A 17032-nucleotide genomic window follows, 5' to 3' on the forward strand; every position below is an offset into this window, starting at 1 on the left:
TTATGGAAATCTTTCTTAACAAGAAAAGCCATCTACTGAATAGTACCAATAATTTCATTACCCGTGTTGTCACTTCTGCTACAAAATTGACAAGTTCAGCTAAAACCTGCTCGGATGAATAATTGGGGTTGCTATTCTATCATGATCAAAAGCAGACCATGCTGATTCATAGGCCTATTGAAACGTGTAACATATTTTCCAAAAAATAATTTTAAGACGGCTGGCTTGTTGCCAATTACTCATCAAATTCGCCATGAATTTTTTAATATTATATATTTGGCCCCAAACTATTTTCAAGTAAAAAAACAAACATTTTATGAACAATTTCTCATGTCTTTCTGCACAGCTCTTCATATAAATAGGTCAATATACGCGGTATGTTAAGGCTTCCCGGTTGATTTCATATCAGTGTGAATGAAATTACTTTTGTGTACTTTATATGAGAAGACGTCAAAATCAACTTTGATGTCACGGTCTGTATTCAATTCGATAGTCTCTACATTAAAAGGGGATTATATTAAAACAGAAATAAAACCGCTTGATTCCTTTACACAGATGCTTTAGTTGATATTAGAGGTACATAATTCATTCGTAATAATATTTAGTTTCATATAAACAACAGTGCCAAAGTTTCGATTAAAGTAAATGACTATTCATAAACTTATGGGTTTGAGACTCTCCTTGCAACGTGTAAACAAATGAATGCAGAAATTCTAATACATAACAACAGCTCGGTGCGAGTGAAATATCAATTCAATTTTAGAACATTTTATGTTAAATATATAGCAAATATAAGTACACATATGAATCATACGAGAGAAACCTACGAATTTATCCCAATTTTATGAAAGTCGCAGTTGATTAGTAAATGTGTGTCTCATTTTGTTGATCTGATTTGGCGAAACGTTTATTAATATCGTTAATAAAGAAATGTTTAATTAAAGCCCAATCAGGAACTTTAAAGTATTTGACGCAGGTTTTTTTCCTGTTCATGATTAAATGCCATTAATCACCTTTGCCCATGCGATTTAATTAGATCATTAGCAATGTAAAGATACATACGTCACCTGACTACGAAGTTTACATAATGTCACCAAAATGTATCTTACAACATTGTTAAACATCGTTGTCAGTTTGTAATTAAGATTTAAAGAAATAATCCCGGTCAAAATATTTTTTCGTTGATTCAAACAATACCTTTTTTAGCCGTATTTAAGCTTTGGGACAACTTAATAGTTCATAGCCTAAACATGACTACGACCAGCCAGCCTTAATGAAGAAAAAAAAACCTAGGGTAAACATTAGTTTTCGTCAGAGAACAACGCAGTGTATATTGTAGATGTTAAATAGTATTTGTATAATCTAAACCTAATCACGCACGATACATTGATCCACGATGTCAATTTGGTACTAGTACCCTATTTTGACATTACATTTTTAACTTACTAATAATGTTAAAATATCAACGTTTCGCAAAATGAAAACGCAGAAATGCATGAAGCGTATCAAGAATCTTGCGGTATACTCATAATGTACAAACTGCAAAATTAAGATGCTAAATGTTTTTAAACTAAAGATGTAGATTAACAGACAACCCATTAACAAAACCATAAATATAGATACACTCGGTCTCAAAAATATTTAATCATTATGGAAATCTTTCTTAAGAAGAAAAACTTGTGGTTTCATTTTGTATTAATAGTCATTTGACACGAAGATATGTATCCTTGAAACTGATTTTCACTTTATCCAAGAAAATTGATACCCTTGAATATATATGAAGCCCCAGAATAATTTTACCCTTAACGATACTTAGATATTTTTTTAATATTAAGGAGGTTGTCACCTGAAATATCAGGAATGTCAATCATCCAAAAACATCTTGGATATAAACATTGGGATCTAAAATGTACATTTATTTTATTTGTTACCTATGTCACATGCCATTGTTTGGAAATATGGGGTCCTAAACAGAAATGATAGGGTTTTTTTGGAAATTGATGATTTGAGGAAATAAACATATATTTATAGTTTCAACGATGATAAGTTATGATTTATATACAGTTTAAAGTTGAACACGTTGTGACTATATAAGTTATATCCAAGTCAAAGTTATAAAACTTTGTTTAACAGATGCCTTCAAATGCCAGTACATAATGAATACAACAGCAAATGTAAAGATTGTTACAAAATTTTGGAGAACACATATTATAACGCAAATAAAAACAATAGTAGTAACGCCAATTTTCCATGTAAGTGGGTTTTTTTTTTACTTTATGATATATAATTATATATAGATGGAAGATATATAAAATAGAAATATCAGAATATTGCTCAAAAATGTTTTTCAGAACAACATTAATATATCGAGATACACAAACTATCTGGGATTCTAGTTTGCACTGAAAATTAGGAAGCTAAAATAGCAATTTCTAAAACCATTGAGTTATGAAAACTGTTTATTTTCCCTACTGAATTCAAAATCCACTGATATTCTCAAAAATTGACTGACATTGTCTGACATCCACTGTATATTCACTGTACCCTACTGTAAATCCATGTACACCTACTGTACATAGCAACTGTATCACACTCTACCCACTGTACCCCACTGTACAGAGCCACTGTACTCCAATGAACTTCACAAAACATTACACTATCTTTGTGGTTTGGAGTGTCGGGTCCTAATAAATTCCTTACAAGTCTGGTTGATTGATGTCGCTAATTTTCACACAGCACTGTACCTACCCACTGACCAGCACTGTACCTCACTGTACACCACTCTATGGGGTACTGACCACCACTGTACACCACTGTACAGGGCACTGACAAACACTGTGCACCACCGTAACCCACTGTACCTATGTTTTTATTATGTTTAAATGTGATAGTAGAGTAATATGTCTATGTGTATTTATTCGTTTTGTTTGTTCTATATTTCGTTTTGTTCAATACAAAGCAAATGTTGGAGATGAGGACATATTCATCAAACCAAGAACGAAAATTGGGACCGTATCAAGATGTGAAATCGAAAGTGAACATTCTAAAATTGAATTTCAAAGTGTAGGAAATGTAGAAGAAATTAGGATTCATGAGATCCAGAGTTTAGAAGTAGTGGTTACGTCATCAGAACAGAAATTTGAAATACCGGATGATATATACCATTTGGATTGCAGCATGGAGGAGAAAGAGTTCATGACCTCATTATTTTAGAAACATAAAAATTATATTTGTGGTAACTTATAGCTAATGTATTTTCTTTCATTTTGTCAGTTTTCTCATATAATGTATTATTTTGTAGGTCAATGCCTCCATATTTATTATTCAAATAAACCCATCGGATACACAGTACACCATCTTCATTTTTCCTTGACTGCTCAGTTACATAAACAATGAATTGAATACTTACTTCCTTTAAAATGCATATTTGAGACCAAAATCTGGATTTGTTTTGATCCTCTCCTTTTGCTTACAAGAATGAAAATGGGCGTCTATTTCTTTGAGTTCATAAATGTATATAATTAAACGCTCGGTCAGAAAATTCTCCAGGAAAAAGGCATGGATATCATTATTTTCTGTCAAGCTAAGACCTGTTTTGGATAGTGGTACTATGTAAGTTAAAAAAATGAATTTACCTCTGACCCCATATCCCCCTATCTGCGCTTGTATTTAAACATCAGAATCCAATTAGCATACACAATTTAACAACTAATTCAATTAAAAAGGAAATATATCCATATATATTTCATTTAATTTAATCAATGTTGTCAAATATTTATTACTATATATGTTACATTAAAGTGTTAAAATTCAAAGAATTCAAAACTCTCTTTAACAATTCATATACAGTTTTAAAATCTGAAATTAAAACTTAAACGTAGCATAAATGTGAAGGAGGGATAATTTTGTCAACAATGAATGTAACACTCTTACATACTTACGCCCAGGAGGCTCATTTAAAATTCGAAGTTTAAAATACAAGATTCGAAATACGAGATTCGATTCGAAATTTGAGATTCGAAATATATACCAACGTTAACTAATCAAAACAAGGATATGAAAAACGTTATCCTAGCAACATTAAGCTGTTCTAATGATGTCAAAATAGGAAGTCTCTTGGATAAATGAAAAATTACAATAACAAACCGTGAACCATCTCAAAAATTCAAAAAACAAACTACAAATTCAAAGCAGAGCACCACAGACCTCCAAATAGATAGAGGTAGGATCAGGTGCCTAGGAGGAGTGAGCATCCTCTACTGACCGGTCACACCCGCCGTGTGCTCTTTGTCACAATCGAGAACAAATCGGAAAAGTCCGTAGACAATTAGGTGATTAATTATGGTCTGATAATTAGGTTTAAAAACGTCAGTCAGCATGCGACCCAGTGGAAGATTGTATTTGTTGACAAGATCGTTGCATTGACCATAGAACTTATCAAAAGATGACTTCAAGCGAGACTGTTGATAGTTCTGTTTTATTAACTTGTCTATCAGTAGCTTGCTTCGACTTAGAAACTGTTCATACAAAGACCACGCCCTTGCGTATCGAATCACCTGAGAGACAAAACACCATATGCAGGTGATGAAGGTATATTGCTACATAAGTAAGGAAAGTTGACTATAATACAATTAAAGTCATCGCGTTTATCATAAAGTTTTGTTGTTAGGTTACCATCAATGTCCATGTCCAGCAAAATATCCCAATATGGAACAGATGACTCAGACTCTATGATATCTTTTATTTCGAGAGATATCGAGTCAACGTAAGTATGGAAATAACAATTGTTAATTGATAATACGTCATCGATATACCTGAATGTTGAGTTGAAGGCCACAGCGAGTGATTCATTTTTTCACGTACAATTTTTTGAATAAATTCTGTTTCATAAGAATACAAAAATAAATCTGCTAATAATAGGGCACAATTGGTACCCATCAGAATTTCAACAGATTGTTGGAAGACTTGATTTCCAAACACTACATATATGTTGTCTATCAGAGAAAATAAAAAGGAAGAAAACCAAATCGCATGTTTGTATAAGAAACATATCAGAAAAATTTCATTTTTTCATTAATGAATAGCAATCAAGATACCTATCTTTTTTAACTAAAAATGGTTATTAATTTTACAAAATTTCTACCTGTTTTCAAGACAACCCACCAACTACGCGTTAAATATAATTACAGTCGGTCTCAAAACAATAAGATTATTGTGGAAATCCTTATAATAAGAAAAGATATTTACCAAACAGTGCCGCTCTATTCATAGTGATTTTGTGGCTGCTTCTGCTACAAAATAGACAACCACAGCTAAAATACGCTCATATGAATATCAGTATTTGAGTTTGGTATTTCATCATGACCAGAAGAAGACTGTGTTGTGCTGTTATAGGTCTTTTGAAAATTTAAAATGAACGGCAGTGTTAAGCTTCGTTTAGTGTAAATGACTATTTATAATCTGATAGCACGGGGACATAAGGTAAACTTTCGTTTGCATCTGATCACAATGCAGTGTATATGTTGAACTTTTATTTCTTTAACATTGGCTACGTTTGTCCACGACGTCAATTGACTATAACTTTACTTTCAATGATAGTTAGGGAAATACCATATAGCTATTCATTTTCTAAAAATAATTTGAAATATATTTCTTTGCATTGCAAAACATTTTACTCATCCAGTTGGCATATAAGGATAAATGCAACAAATGCTTTATCTGAAAATCTCTAGAATCACTGCGCATGCAAAATCATCCGGATATATAATGCCTGAGATTCCTAATTAAACGAGAGGAATTTTAAATATCCGCAAAAGATCACGAGAAGCATATCAAGCGAATTTTAAAATATCCCCTTTATATTTTAAACAGATGAAACTAAATACTAAACTATGACGAAAATTAAGTATCTTAAAAGGTGTTGGTGTTTATCGAAGTGAAAGACTTAAATGGAATTCAACCTTGTTTTTTCGCAGTAGAAAATGAGATCACTCAATGTCAAGGGAACAGTATGTGTTTATGTAATTTATGTAAATTTCTTCGCACTGGGATTTGATTTATTTCTCGGTTAATGTTTCCTACCCATACCAATGACACATTCATTGTAAATAGATATAGCATTTGCTTAAAGATATCGGTAGTTCTGCTTATATTAACGTTTATGTCTCGTCTTCAGGAGGTATGTGTCGTTTCCATGTTGTGACGTCTGTTTATCGATAAAAAACAATAACATCAAGTGTAATTTAATAAACAGTTTCTTTCCCGATATAGAACGATAGACCAATAACAGTTTAGTGTAGCGGGTAGAGGGCTTGCTTTGAGTCTGTAAACCATGAGTTTGAATCCTGTAGGGGTTTCACAACTTGTACTTTACCAAAAAAAAAGTTAAAACGCATTTTTTGGTAAATATTTTAATAGATTTGAAACTCTAAACCAGTGAAAGTATGTCAATTAATATAATATACATTAATTACATTTATATTGACAGATGCCCCATACCACCATAAAGATTTAAATATTTTTTTCGCTTATCTCATAGACCATAACATTTACTAATAAAAAACGGAACTATTATACAAGTTGTCATATGAAATCAACTTACACCTCATGTTGTTTTTGTCACATCATAAATTAAAAAATTTCCAATTCAAAAGTGATCTTTATAAATCATGCAAACAATTTTTTTTACATCATGTTAATAAAACAAATTACACATTGGCCGTTGTCAGTTGGATAAAAAAAATTCCAAGCTTCATAAAAAAAACTTTACGTTTTATAAGAATTTCAATCGTCGGTGATGAAGGCATCGAGATGCCACGTTAACCAAACTTGGCAATAATGTACTGTGGTTTCATTGATATTCGAGGGTATCATTTTTAGTTGATTCAATGAAAATTACAGTATTAAGGATACGTAAATTGGTGGCCAATCATCCTCTTAAATGAAAATTTGATTTCATGGATCAATTTAAGAATGAAATCAATGAATATTGGTATTTAACAAATATTATTGAAACGACAGTGCATATTTTTGTAGCTTGTGATTTGTCAAACACAATATTTTAATCCATGCAAAATTAATATAGGACGTCTTACTTTGTTTTTAAGGGGTGTTATCTTAATATTTGTCTTTGATATATTCTATAAGATTTAAATTTTAGGTTTAAATTCTACACATGGTAATCCTACATACAACTATAGCAGCCTTTCAAAGCAGGAAATACTTCAAAATCATAAATCTGTAATGTATATCTTTTAATATCCCCAATACACAAAATGAATTTTATTTACCTTATTTGTACTTGATTCCAAAGCTACACATAAGCTTCACATAAGACTATCAACAGTCTCGCTTAACGTCATCTTCTTGTAAGTTCTATGGTCTATACAACGACCTTGTCAGCAAATAAAATCTTCCACTGGGTCGCATGCTGACTGACGTTTTTTATACTAATTGTTAGACCATAATTAACGGACGTTTCCTATTTTTCCCCGATTACGAGAAAGAGCACACGGTGGGTGTGACCGGTCAGTAGTGGATGCTCACTCCTCCTAGGCACCTGATCCTACCTCTATCTATTTGGAGGTCAGTGTTGCTCTGCTTTGAATTTGTATTTCGTTTTATGGATTTAAGAGATGGTTCACGGTTTGTTATTGTCATTTTTTAATCCACCTTTCTTCATTAAGTTAAAACAATGTTTAAAAACCTATCTGAGATTATATTGTTCGACAAATACAATTATATTAGAGGTATATCCAAGAAAGTATTATAACACTATTTTAAAGTAATTTTTAAGCCTCAAACTATATACATTTGAATTGTTGATTTTACTTAGGTTTATATATTATAGTTATGATTATGACGACGAATGACTACTCTAGACAAAGCTTTCCTATCAAACTTTTCGTTACTACACATCCTTTTTAAACTTAATAGTTTCTTTTTAGATCTTTTTTATTAATGATTAAGAAATGTTTATGATAAAAGATATATTTTTGTAACACACAAGATTAATTAAAGAAAAGGAAATAATAGGAAAATCATAATTAAATATTTTAATTTGATTTAATTATTCAATGAATAACTTAATGACAATTAGCTATGTTTATTGCTTTGTAGTCGTATTTATATTAACAGTCATGTAAAAAACATTTTACGTTTTAACAATCATTTGTTTTGTCTATCTTTGGTTTGTTGCAGATTTAGCCTAGAGCGATTATCAAAAACTCAGAAATTTAATTTTTTTGGTGTTCAACAAAAGCTTAAAAGTATGGTACCTACATTTAATATGAAATTGAAGAGAACTAAGCGCATAAAAATATCGAAATAAAATTGACACAGCTTTGGAAAACCAAACAGTCAAGGCATGGAACTATTTGGACCACTTATTGGCGGCAAGGTGTTCTTTGATGCAGACTGAGAAACAAAGATTAGTCATGTGTATCATGTTTATGCAATTCTTTTTGTAGTTTTACCCATCACACAGCCCAGTTATTTTATGACAATATCAAATTGCGCCATAAAATAGGAGAATGAATACATGAATAAAACTGCGTAAAACAGCAGTGATTTAATGGGTACGTCTTTGGTTATATTCTTCGTCATAATATTTATATCGGAGTCTTCAAAAGAAACATGCCCTGTTAGAAAAATTACACATTATACATTTTGAAGGAACACCACATAACATATGGTCCGGCGATGGAGATGTGTTTATTATTTTTATGTGTGATTTTTGGAGTGGAAGGATACACAATCACAAACCAGATCCAACTTCACGAGGATATATTTAATAGAAAATATGACAAGGTTTTTCGGCCAGGGGAGAATCGAGCAATACCCACAGAAATTAGCATATTTTTCTACATGAAGAGTCTCAAGGAGTTTATAGAAAGTGATGGCAAAATTGGTATAGTAGGTACTCTTGGTTTAGAGTGGGTAGATTATCGACTCGTTTGGGAGCCAACTAACTATGGTGGTGACCTTAATCGAACTACTGTTTTTGTTTACGACATTTGGACGCCGTATATAGTTCTTATGAATCCATATGATAAAATAAAACCGGTTCTGTTGCAAGAACTGTCTTGCAAAGCCTGGGAAACTGGATACATTCAATGCTTACCGCCAAATATTTTCGACGCTTCGTGCGATGCCGACGTCACATTTTATCCCTTTGATTCTCAGACTTGTACGTTGCAGTTATATGCTCCAGGATTTTTTTCTTCAGAGATAAAATTCCGGCCTGTATTATCGAACTTTAATATGGATGCGTATGAGGAGAATGGACTGTGGTCTGTTGAGAGTACTCGTGTTTATGTAAAAACTCAACACGTTGAGAATATAAACTTTGAAATTCTGCAATTGGAAATAAAAATACGAAGAAGAAGCACATACTACATAGTCATTCTTTTGCCAATCTTTTTGATTAACTTCATGCATATTTTAGTTTTTGCGTTGCCAAGTGATTCAGGTGAGAGAGTAGGATTTTCGATCACTGTTCTTTTAACCGAGGTTCTATTTCTTACTATGATTCAGGAAAAACTACCGGAAGCTTCAGAGCCAGGTCTATCATACTTGATCTATAAATTGCTGGTTGACTTGCTGCTTAGCTATTTAATAATGCTAGTAGTGGTGGTGTCAAGCATTTTGTATAACAAAGCAGACGCCGAAGAACCTGAAGAATGTATGAAAACGGAGAGTAAATTCATAAAGTTGTTATGCAAAAGAAAACAAGAAAAAGGAGACAAACATTTCTGGAAAGATGCTGGTAAAGCTATTGACAAATTTTGTTTGATTTCATTTTTAATTCTGTTGGCATTAAACAATATCATTTATTTTGTAGCAGTGTTGGCTGAAGTTCGATTTTAAATCCAAAATAATAGTTTACTCATCAAATGTTTCTATTTGAGAGATCAGGCCCTGGGGCTATAAAACTTAAGACGAGCTCACTTTTGATTTCAGTTTCACTTTTACAAAAGAAATCTATAGCAGAAAATTGAGTCTGAGATCACGCGTGAGCTTGTCTAAGTTTTATTGACTCGGGGCCTGATCATTCAGTACATTTTGACATATATTTTGTACTATCTTATCAAATTAGTTTAATACTCATGTTTTCAAAGATATTGCTTATAAAGTTTTGACACTTTTGATGTAAAAAACAATGAACTTGTTATCTTAAGCTTGTTTTCAAAAGATAGGAAATGTATGGAACATTTTTAAAATTGCTGTAGAGCTTGTTTTCACAATTATACTATACATTAGGATGCGGTTAAGGCCAGTATTCTTGCATAAAGAAAAATTCTGAAGATATACTGGTATATAAAAGAAATCAAAATCATGTAATATTTTAATGTATTTTTGCATTTTATCTGATTTTTTCTTCACTGTATAAAATCTTAATTGCATTTCACGCAATCCGATTACTTTGTTGATACCAATATATAAATAAAATTGTATATATCATTTTCTTCTTCGGCTTCAGCATACATTCAACGAAATATTGTATCAACTTTCTTCGTCGTAGTTTTTCATATCTTATGCATTTCATAAAATATGAGCTTCTCGGGTGCTTGGTTTCAAGTTTATGATTTTACCAAAATACAAAAACCACTTGTATCTTGTGAATTTTAAATCAAGTCAGTACATATGTTTTTCTGCTCTACAGCACATTTCTGATATGACATGTATTGTATGAGTTAACGCACAAAAAATATAATATAAAGAAGTCCTTTACTAACTAACCGAAAATTGATTCCGAGTGAATCATCTTCATGAACAAAAGCTCAAGATCAAGATTTTGACAGATGTCATTCATTTACAGGTAAAGTTAATTTTTGAAGTTTTTTTAAATTTGGTTATAATATTGCAGTATAAATCCTTCAGAGTCTCAAAGCCTGACGTGATGATGCAATTAAGTTAGAAGATAAAATGAGACCGGCTGCTTAGATTGTATATAAAACGATTCCTATTACAGTAACATTAGCAAAATTTAAATGCACATGAAATAAGTGAGCCAATCGACCGAGTCGTCGTGACTTAATACTCTAACCCAAAAAATTGGTAGTAATAATATATTTTAAGACGCGCTAACAAAAATGTCATGGTTTTTTTCTCAGACAAATGAAAGATATACAACATTGAAAATAACAAAATATCAAAATGATCCATTGTTTGATTCAGATATTATTTCAACGAATTATCTGTAAAACAATGTGTTCTAATGATGCAACAAATAACAAAACCAAGTAACTGTATCGAGGTGTTCCTTCATAGAGAGCAGACATATCTAGTACTTGAAAGTAAAAAAACCGCTGAAGACCGAACGAGAAAGAATGCAAAATAGCGAACAAATTGTGTAGACCAGCATAATTATGTTTGATAAAAACATAAGACCAAATATCAGCATAATCTGGTTAATGTCGTTATGTTACAAAAACAACAAGGGCCAATAGTCACATCGTTAACCTGATCAATAGTTTTCGTATCATTCTATTTAAATGTTTAAATATTAATTTCATTGTGAAACGCTTACATATTTTAACATTTGGCAATTCATTAAAAATGTTTTTAAAAACCCTTACTTTTTGGACACCGTATACTTAGATCTAAGATCCCAAACTTATTATCCTAGAATAGCCCCCAACATATTAAAGATAGCAAAATTTTAAATAATTATGAAGGGAAAAGAAAAACAGTGATTTTGAAATAAAGATACGATTGTGCTTATAAAGTGAATTAACTGAACGTAACATAGTAATTCTCTCTCTGAACTTTTATGTTGAACTTAAAACCCATTTCAGGGCCCTTATTTAAAATCTACACTATCTTAAAACGCTTGCAAAGTAATTTTACAAATAGTAGCATAATAGTTCATGAGAGGATAGTTTTAAACATTTTCCCAATAAATGTTTATGTCAAACTTTAAGCCCCTCTTCCGCCCCAATATATACCTTTAGTTTTACTGTTATATATCTCTTTTAATTCTTTTATTCCTGGTATTTATTGAACTTTTCGGGAGTTGTTTGTAAGGGAATTAACTGTTAAATCAGTAATAAAATTTTAATTAAAGTATCAAAATTACACACAAGTTCTCGTTCTCTCTCTCTCTCTCTCTCTCTCTCTCTCTCTCTCTCTCTCTCTCTCTCTCTCTCTCTCTCAGAAAATCACTTCATGTTATGTAAAGTCTAGTATGTACACCATGTTTATACATTTCATAAAAATAATCAAAATAGTATTACCACGCATCGTGTGACCGTTTATATTTTACGAGTTTTAAAAAATCCACTATGAAGGTTTTGTCGACAACCCAAAGAATGATGAAAGACTAAGAAAAAGAAATACATATAACAATTTTTGTACCCGTTTTTATGATTTGGCATCGGAAGCAAATTGAAAGTGGTGGGCTTGACTAATCGTCAGAAATCTTGACAAGAATTCCCAAAATCAAGATCCTAATCTTTTGGGGGGGGGGGGGGGGGAGTATACATTATACTCAATCTTACCTCTTACCTGCCAAATTTTTCCTCGAAACATGAAATTTCCAATCGGGGGGGGGGGGGGGGTTACTATACCTATGACTCCAATTTTTAATATCACTATTAATATTTTAATTCTTAACAATTTTACTTGCTGTGAAAAAAAAGTGTGTGTGGGAGGGGGGGGCTGAATCTTCCATGATGCTATACTCCTAATGGTTACGTCTTACTTTCCAAGAAAAGTTCAGGGTTTACTTTTTGTGGCAGGCTGTTTTCAAAAGGAAACTGAACATTTTTCTTATCTTAATATTTTTAGAATGTTGTAACTTTAGCGTCTTATTTTTTAGTGCAGACCAACCTTCTAGATAATTTGTTCAGAAATAAATTTATAAAACAATTTTCAGATATGTAACAAGTAACATGTATACTACCATGTACTAAGAAAGTAATGTGCTTGTATTTTTTATATATGTGTGTGTGTTTATATTTAGATGCTAATTTTATCATTATAATATATATGATTGTAAAAATGTTTTATTGCAGGACCACGATGAAAACTAGCAATAGTTATTATAATTATTTTTATTATTATTATTATTATTGTTATTTTTTTATTTATTTTTTTATAGATATATATATCGACATTTATTAGGATATTTAGCCTATATTTCTTTAAAGTAAAAACATATCACCGGTTTTGCCTAATTTTACAAGATACAAGATAGACCCACACTTGAGAATTTATTTTCTGATCATATAAGATTTCTGACCCGTCTGATATAATTTGAGTAAAATTTTGAAACTATTGAATAGTTTTGTAGCACATTGAACCTGTCTTGTCTGTAAACAACCTTTTATTAAGAGTAAGTTTGTACTTGATATCAAGGTTCAATCCATTAAAAAAAGTAGATTGAAAAAGCCATTTGTTTATAAATTGCACTTTCAATATGCAGAAAGGCCATGATATGTCTACAGTAGCGTTATGACGCATATAGACTTCAATTTTTTTTATTCGAATTTCGGTTAAGGTGCCTCACTACACCTTGAAATAGTTTCTCAAATCAGCAGTAAATTACTTGATTATGATAGATAATGATGGATAAGAAGTTTATGTGTCAAATAGGCGAAAAAATATGCAATTTTAGATTTAAAAAATCCATTTTAGCAAACTTTAAAAAAGCCCCAGGCGGATTCGAACTCATTTTTTTTTTTGTATTCGAACTCATGACATGCGGTCCACAAGCCTGATACTTTAACCACTGAGCTATTGCGATATACATCTGATTCGATTGATACAAACAATTTAACAAAACATTTAAATCGCCATCTTGTGACGTAGTGTCTTAAGAAGTATAAGTCTCGGTGTAGTGAAGTACCTTAAGCTGTGTGTGTAGATTAAAATAGCACTTTAGAAAAAGATACTTTGACTTTCGATCACAAGATTTAACCTCCTTAAGAGCATATCCTATTTTCACTACTTTGTAATTTTTTCCCTTTTAAAAAAGGTTTCGTCCCTTATTTTTATAATGCAGAATTCCCTTTCAATGCTCTGTACAACTTTTTTAAAAATCTGGCCCAGTTCTTCTAGAAAAGAAGTAAAAAATGTAAAAGTTTTCAGACGGACGGACAATAGACGGACAGACAGAAAGACGGACGGACGACGGGCCACATGTCATCAGAAAATCTCAGTTAAACTTTCGCTTCAGATGATAGGGAAATAACAAAAAGAACAAAAGAGTTACTTTTTGTTTTGCTTGAATCATCAGTAACAAAAATAAAGGAGTTATTTAAGGAATAAGGAATCATTCCTTTAAGTATTATGAGATAATAATTTCGGTCGGAGCGTGATCAAATCAAAATTATCACCTCATAATATTCAAAGAATGATTCCTTATTACTTATATTTATAGAACTTTAAGCCATCGTATGATTAAATATCTAAATATAAATAAGCAAACCCCACTGGCGCCTCACTTTGGCGTCATTTGAAGTTATCGGTTATATAGTATAAAATCGATACGTAGTGTTATCACAGGAAAAGACACTTGAAAATGTAAATATATGAAAATATACTGTACACTCAGCGCGCTGTTTTTAGGCATAATGAATGAATGGTTTTGAATAATGATAATATTACTACTCTGCATTGCCTATCGTTGAAAAAAAATCGTGCCTTTTCTCCTACAAAACCTGTTGATTTTCATTCACGCGAGATGGTTCTAAAACAAATACTAAAGCTAGTCGATTGACAGAGCTCATGCACGCAAAACATATCTCTTGAACAATAAATCAATAAAATTCATCAAGAATTGGTTTGGCAATTGTTTGGTCTTGTACATGTATTGAATCATTTTAAAGGGTTAAATGACACCGTGAAATATTGTTCTTTCGTAATGTTTTATCTCATTAATCTCGAGTTTACGACTAAACTGTTATTTAAAACGGTTTGAGTTTCGAACTTATGCGGTCATTGCTGAACATCAAAGACATAATGAGGCATCTGCTGAAAGTAATACTTTTTGTCGCTTTGTTTGCCTTGTGTCATTCTTACAGCTTCAATGACGAAGAAAGCCTCCATAACGTTACATTTCCAGCTACCTACGATCGTAATTTACGACCAGGAGAAAATAGATCCATCCCACTTCAGGTTAATGTTACGTTCTACTTCAAGAGCATTAAGGATTTTGACGAGTCCGTCAGTAAATTTTCCATAACTGGGGCTCTTGGAATAAGCTGGTTTGACCATCGCTTAACCTGGGACCCCGCCATGTACGGGGGAGACTTGTGGGAAACTGTTATTCCTCAGAGAAAAGTGTGGATTCCGTTTCTGGTAAACATGCTTATGTACGATGCAATATCAGAAATTGGACACATTGACATGAATTTAAGGCTGGCGAGTAACGGGTTAATTTCTTGGGTTGTTCCAAACTTATTTGAGAGCACATGCGACCCCGATCTTTCATACTATCCCTTTGATACGCAAACTTGCATTTTGCGCTTCTATATCCCTGGATTCCTACAGACGGAAATAAACCTAATGGCCCCCCGGGGAACAATGGACATGGCAGAGTACAGCAAAAATAGTCTATGGGACGTAACAGAAACAAAGATATATACTACCACCAATAATCTAAAACTTCAGGAGGCAGTGATGTCCGTCACAATGAAGAGACGACCTGTGTATTATATATCTAGCCTTTTATTGCCAGTTGCTTTTCTGTCATTTCTACAGTTGATGGCATTTTTGATGCCACCGGAATGTGGAGAGCGAGTGGGATTCGGAACAACAGTACTTCTGGCCGTGGCCGTATATCTTACTCTCATACAAGACAAGCTTCCTGAAGGATCGGAGCCAAGTGTAGCGTATCTCAGTTACAAACTTCTAGGAGACTTCATGGTGGGAGTAGTGATGACTGTGGGGATTATTGTTGCTCTCCGATTTTATAACAGGGAGGACACCATAGAAATTCCAAACTATCTTAAAACTTTTCATAAAATTGTTCTTGGGCCACGCATGTGTGGATGTAAGAAAAAACATAAAGTGGAAGATAATGATACAAAAATACCCCAAGTTGTTAATGATTCCAAGCATGATGCATTCTCCGCGAATTTGACCTGGCGTGATATTGGCTTGGCTACAGATCGCTTTTGCTTGATTATGTTTGGATTTGTGTTACTGAATTGCAACGTTGTGTATATCATTGTCATAGCTTCCTTTTATTAAATGTCTTTAAAATAGTTGCACTGCAATTAACATTTACATTATTATCGCCAAACTCATATCAATTAATTGTTATGGGAATTATTTGCTCGTCATATATTTTCTGGTTTAAATCGGGATTTGTTTGAAATTCATTACTTTGCTATCTTTAAATCAAGAATTCTTAAAGAGTATTTAAACTATTGAAGTCTTGTTTTTTGTTGTTTTTTTTCAAATGAAAACGCAAAACTAAAGCAAATGTTTTGTTTGGTTATCGTTACCCCAAGAAACTATATGAAGTTAAATTGATTAAACAAGGATAATCAGGATTTTTTGTGTAATCATTTCTTACACCAACTTAAAAATTGGTCAGTAATTCCGCACGATTTGAATATTGCTGAATGAAAAATGTTTATATGTATTGATAATTTCAAACATTTTATAACAACAAATTGTTTATATTCACAAGGACAACAACATTTTATCTATAAATTGTTGTCATAAAAAATATTTTTTTCACGATCTAAAGTATGTTAATTATCTACAATTAACTTCATACACCTGACTACGATCCTCCTAGATTAACTTCTGCTTCCGTAATTAAATTTTCAAAAATAAATAAATAAATAGTGGTACATCGATTGTTTTGTTTTACACACAATGAATCTCAAATGATAAGGAATTAGTCTCATTAGGAAAATAACACCTATTATCTTTAGTAATTAGTGCATTTATTGATTGTTTCAACAGTCTGTGCAGCTTCATAATCGATAAAACAAACTTTAATTGAGAAAAAAGGATGAAAGCCGATCGATTAAATATAAACTTCGACCTTTTCTATTGATTACGGTAATATTTA

The 17032-nt window shown here is 32.0% G+C and overlaps 2 protein-coding genes across 2 annotated transcripts; both read left to right on the plus strand.

Moving 5' to 3' along the window:
• The first annotated feature begins 8531 nt into the window (after positions 1 to 8531).
• LOC128155973 (acetylcholine receptor subunit beta-like) lies at positions 8532 to 11533 on the plus strand. Its single transcript, XM_052817904.1, has one exon. It carries the CDS (start codon positions 8701 to 8703, stop codon positions 9865 to 9867), a length of 1167 nt encoding a protein of 388 aa, XP_052673864.1. The 5' UTR covers positions 8532 to 8700; the 3' UTR covers positions 9868 to 11533.
• A 3356-nt stretch (positions 11534 to 14889) lies between these two features.
• LOC128155881 (neuronal acetylcholine receptor subunit alpha-6-like) lies at positions 14890 to 16623 on the plus strand. The gene has a single exon (XM_052817763.1). The coding sequence runs from the start codon at positions 14935 to 14937 to the stop codon at positions 16195 to 16197; it is 1263 nt and encodes a 420-aa protein (XP_052673723.1). The 5' UTR covers positions 14890 to 14934; the 3' UTR covers positions 16198 to 16623.
• The last annotated feature ends 409 nt before the right edge of the window (positions 16624 to 17032 follow it).

The sequence above is a fragment of the Crassostrea angulata genome, chromosome 7 (assembly GCF_025612915.1).
Source record: "Crassostrea angulata isolate pt1a10 chromosome 7, ASM2561291v2, whole genome shotgun sequence".
Classification (NCBI taxonomy): domain Eukaryota; kingdom Metazoa; phylum Mollusca; class Bivalvia; order Ostreida; family Ostreidae; genus Magallana; species Magallana angulata.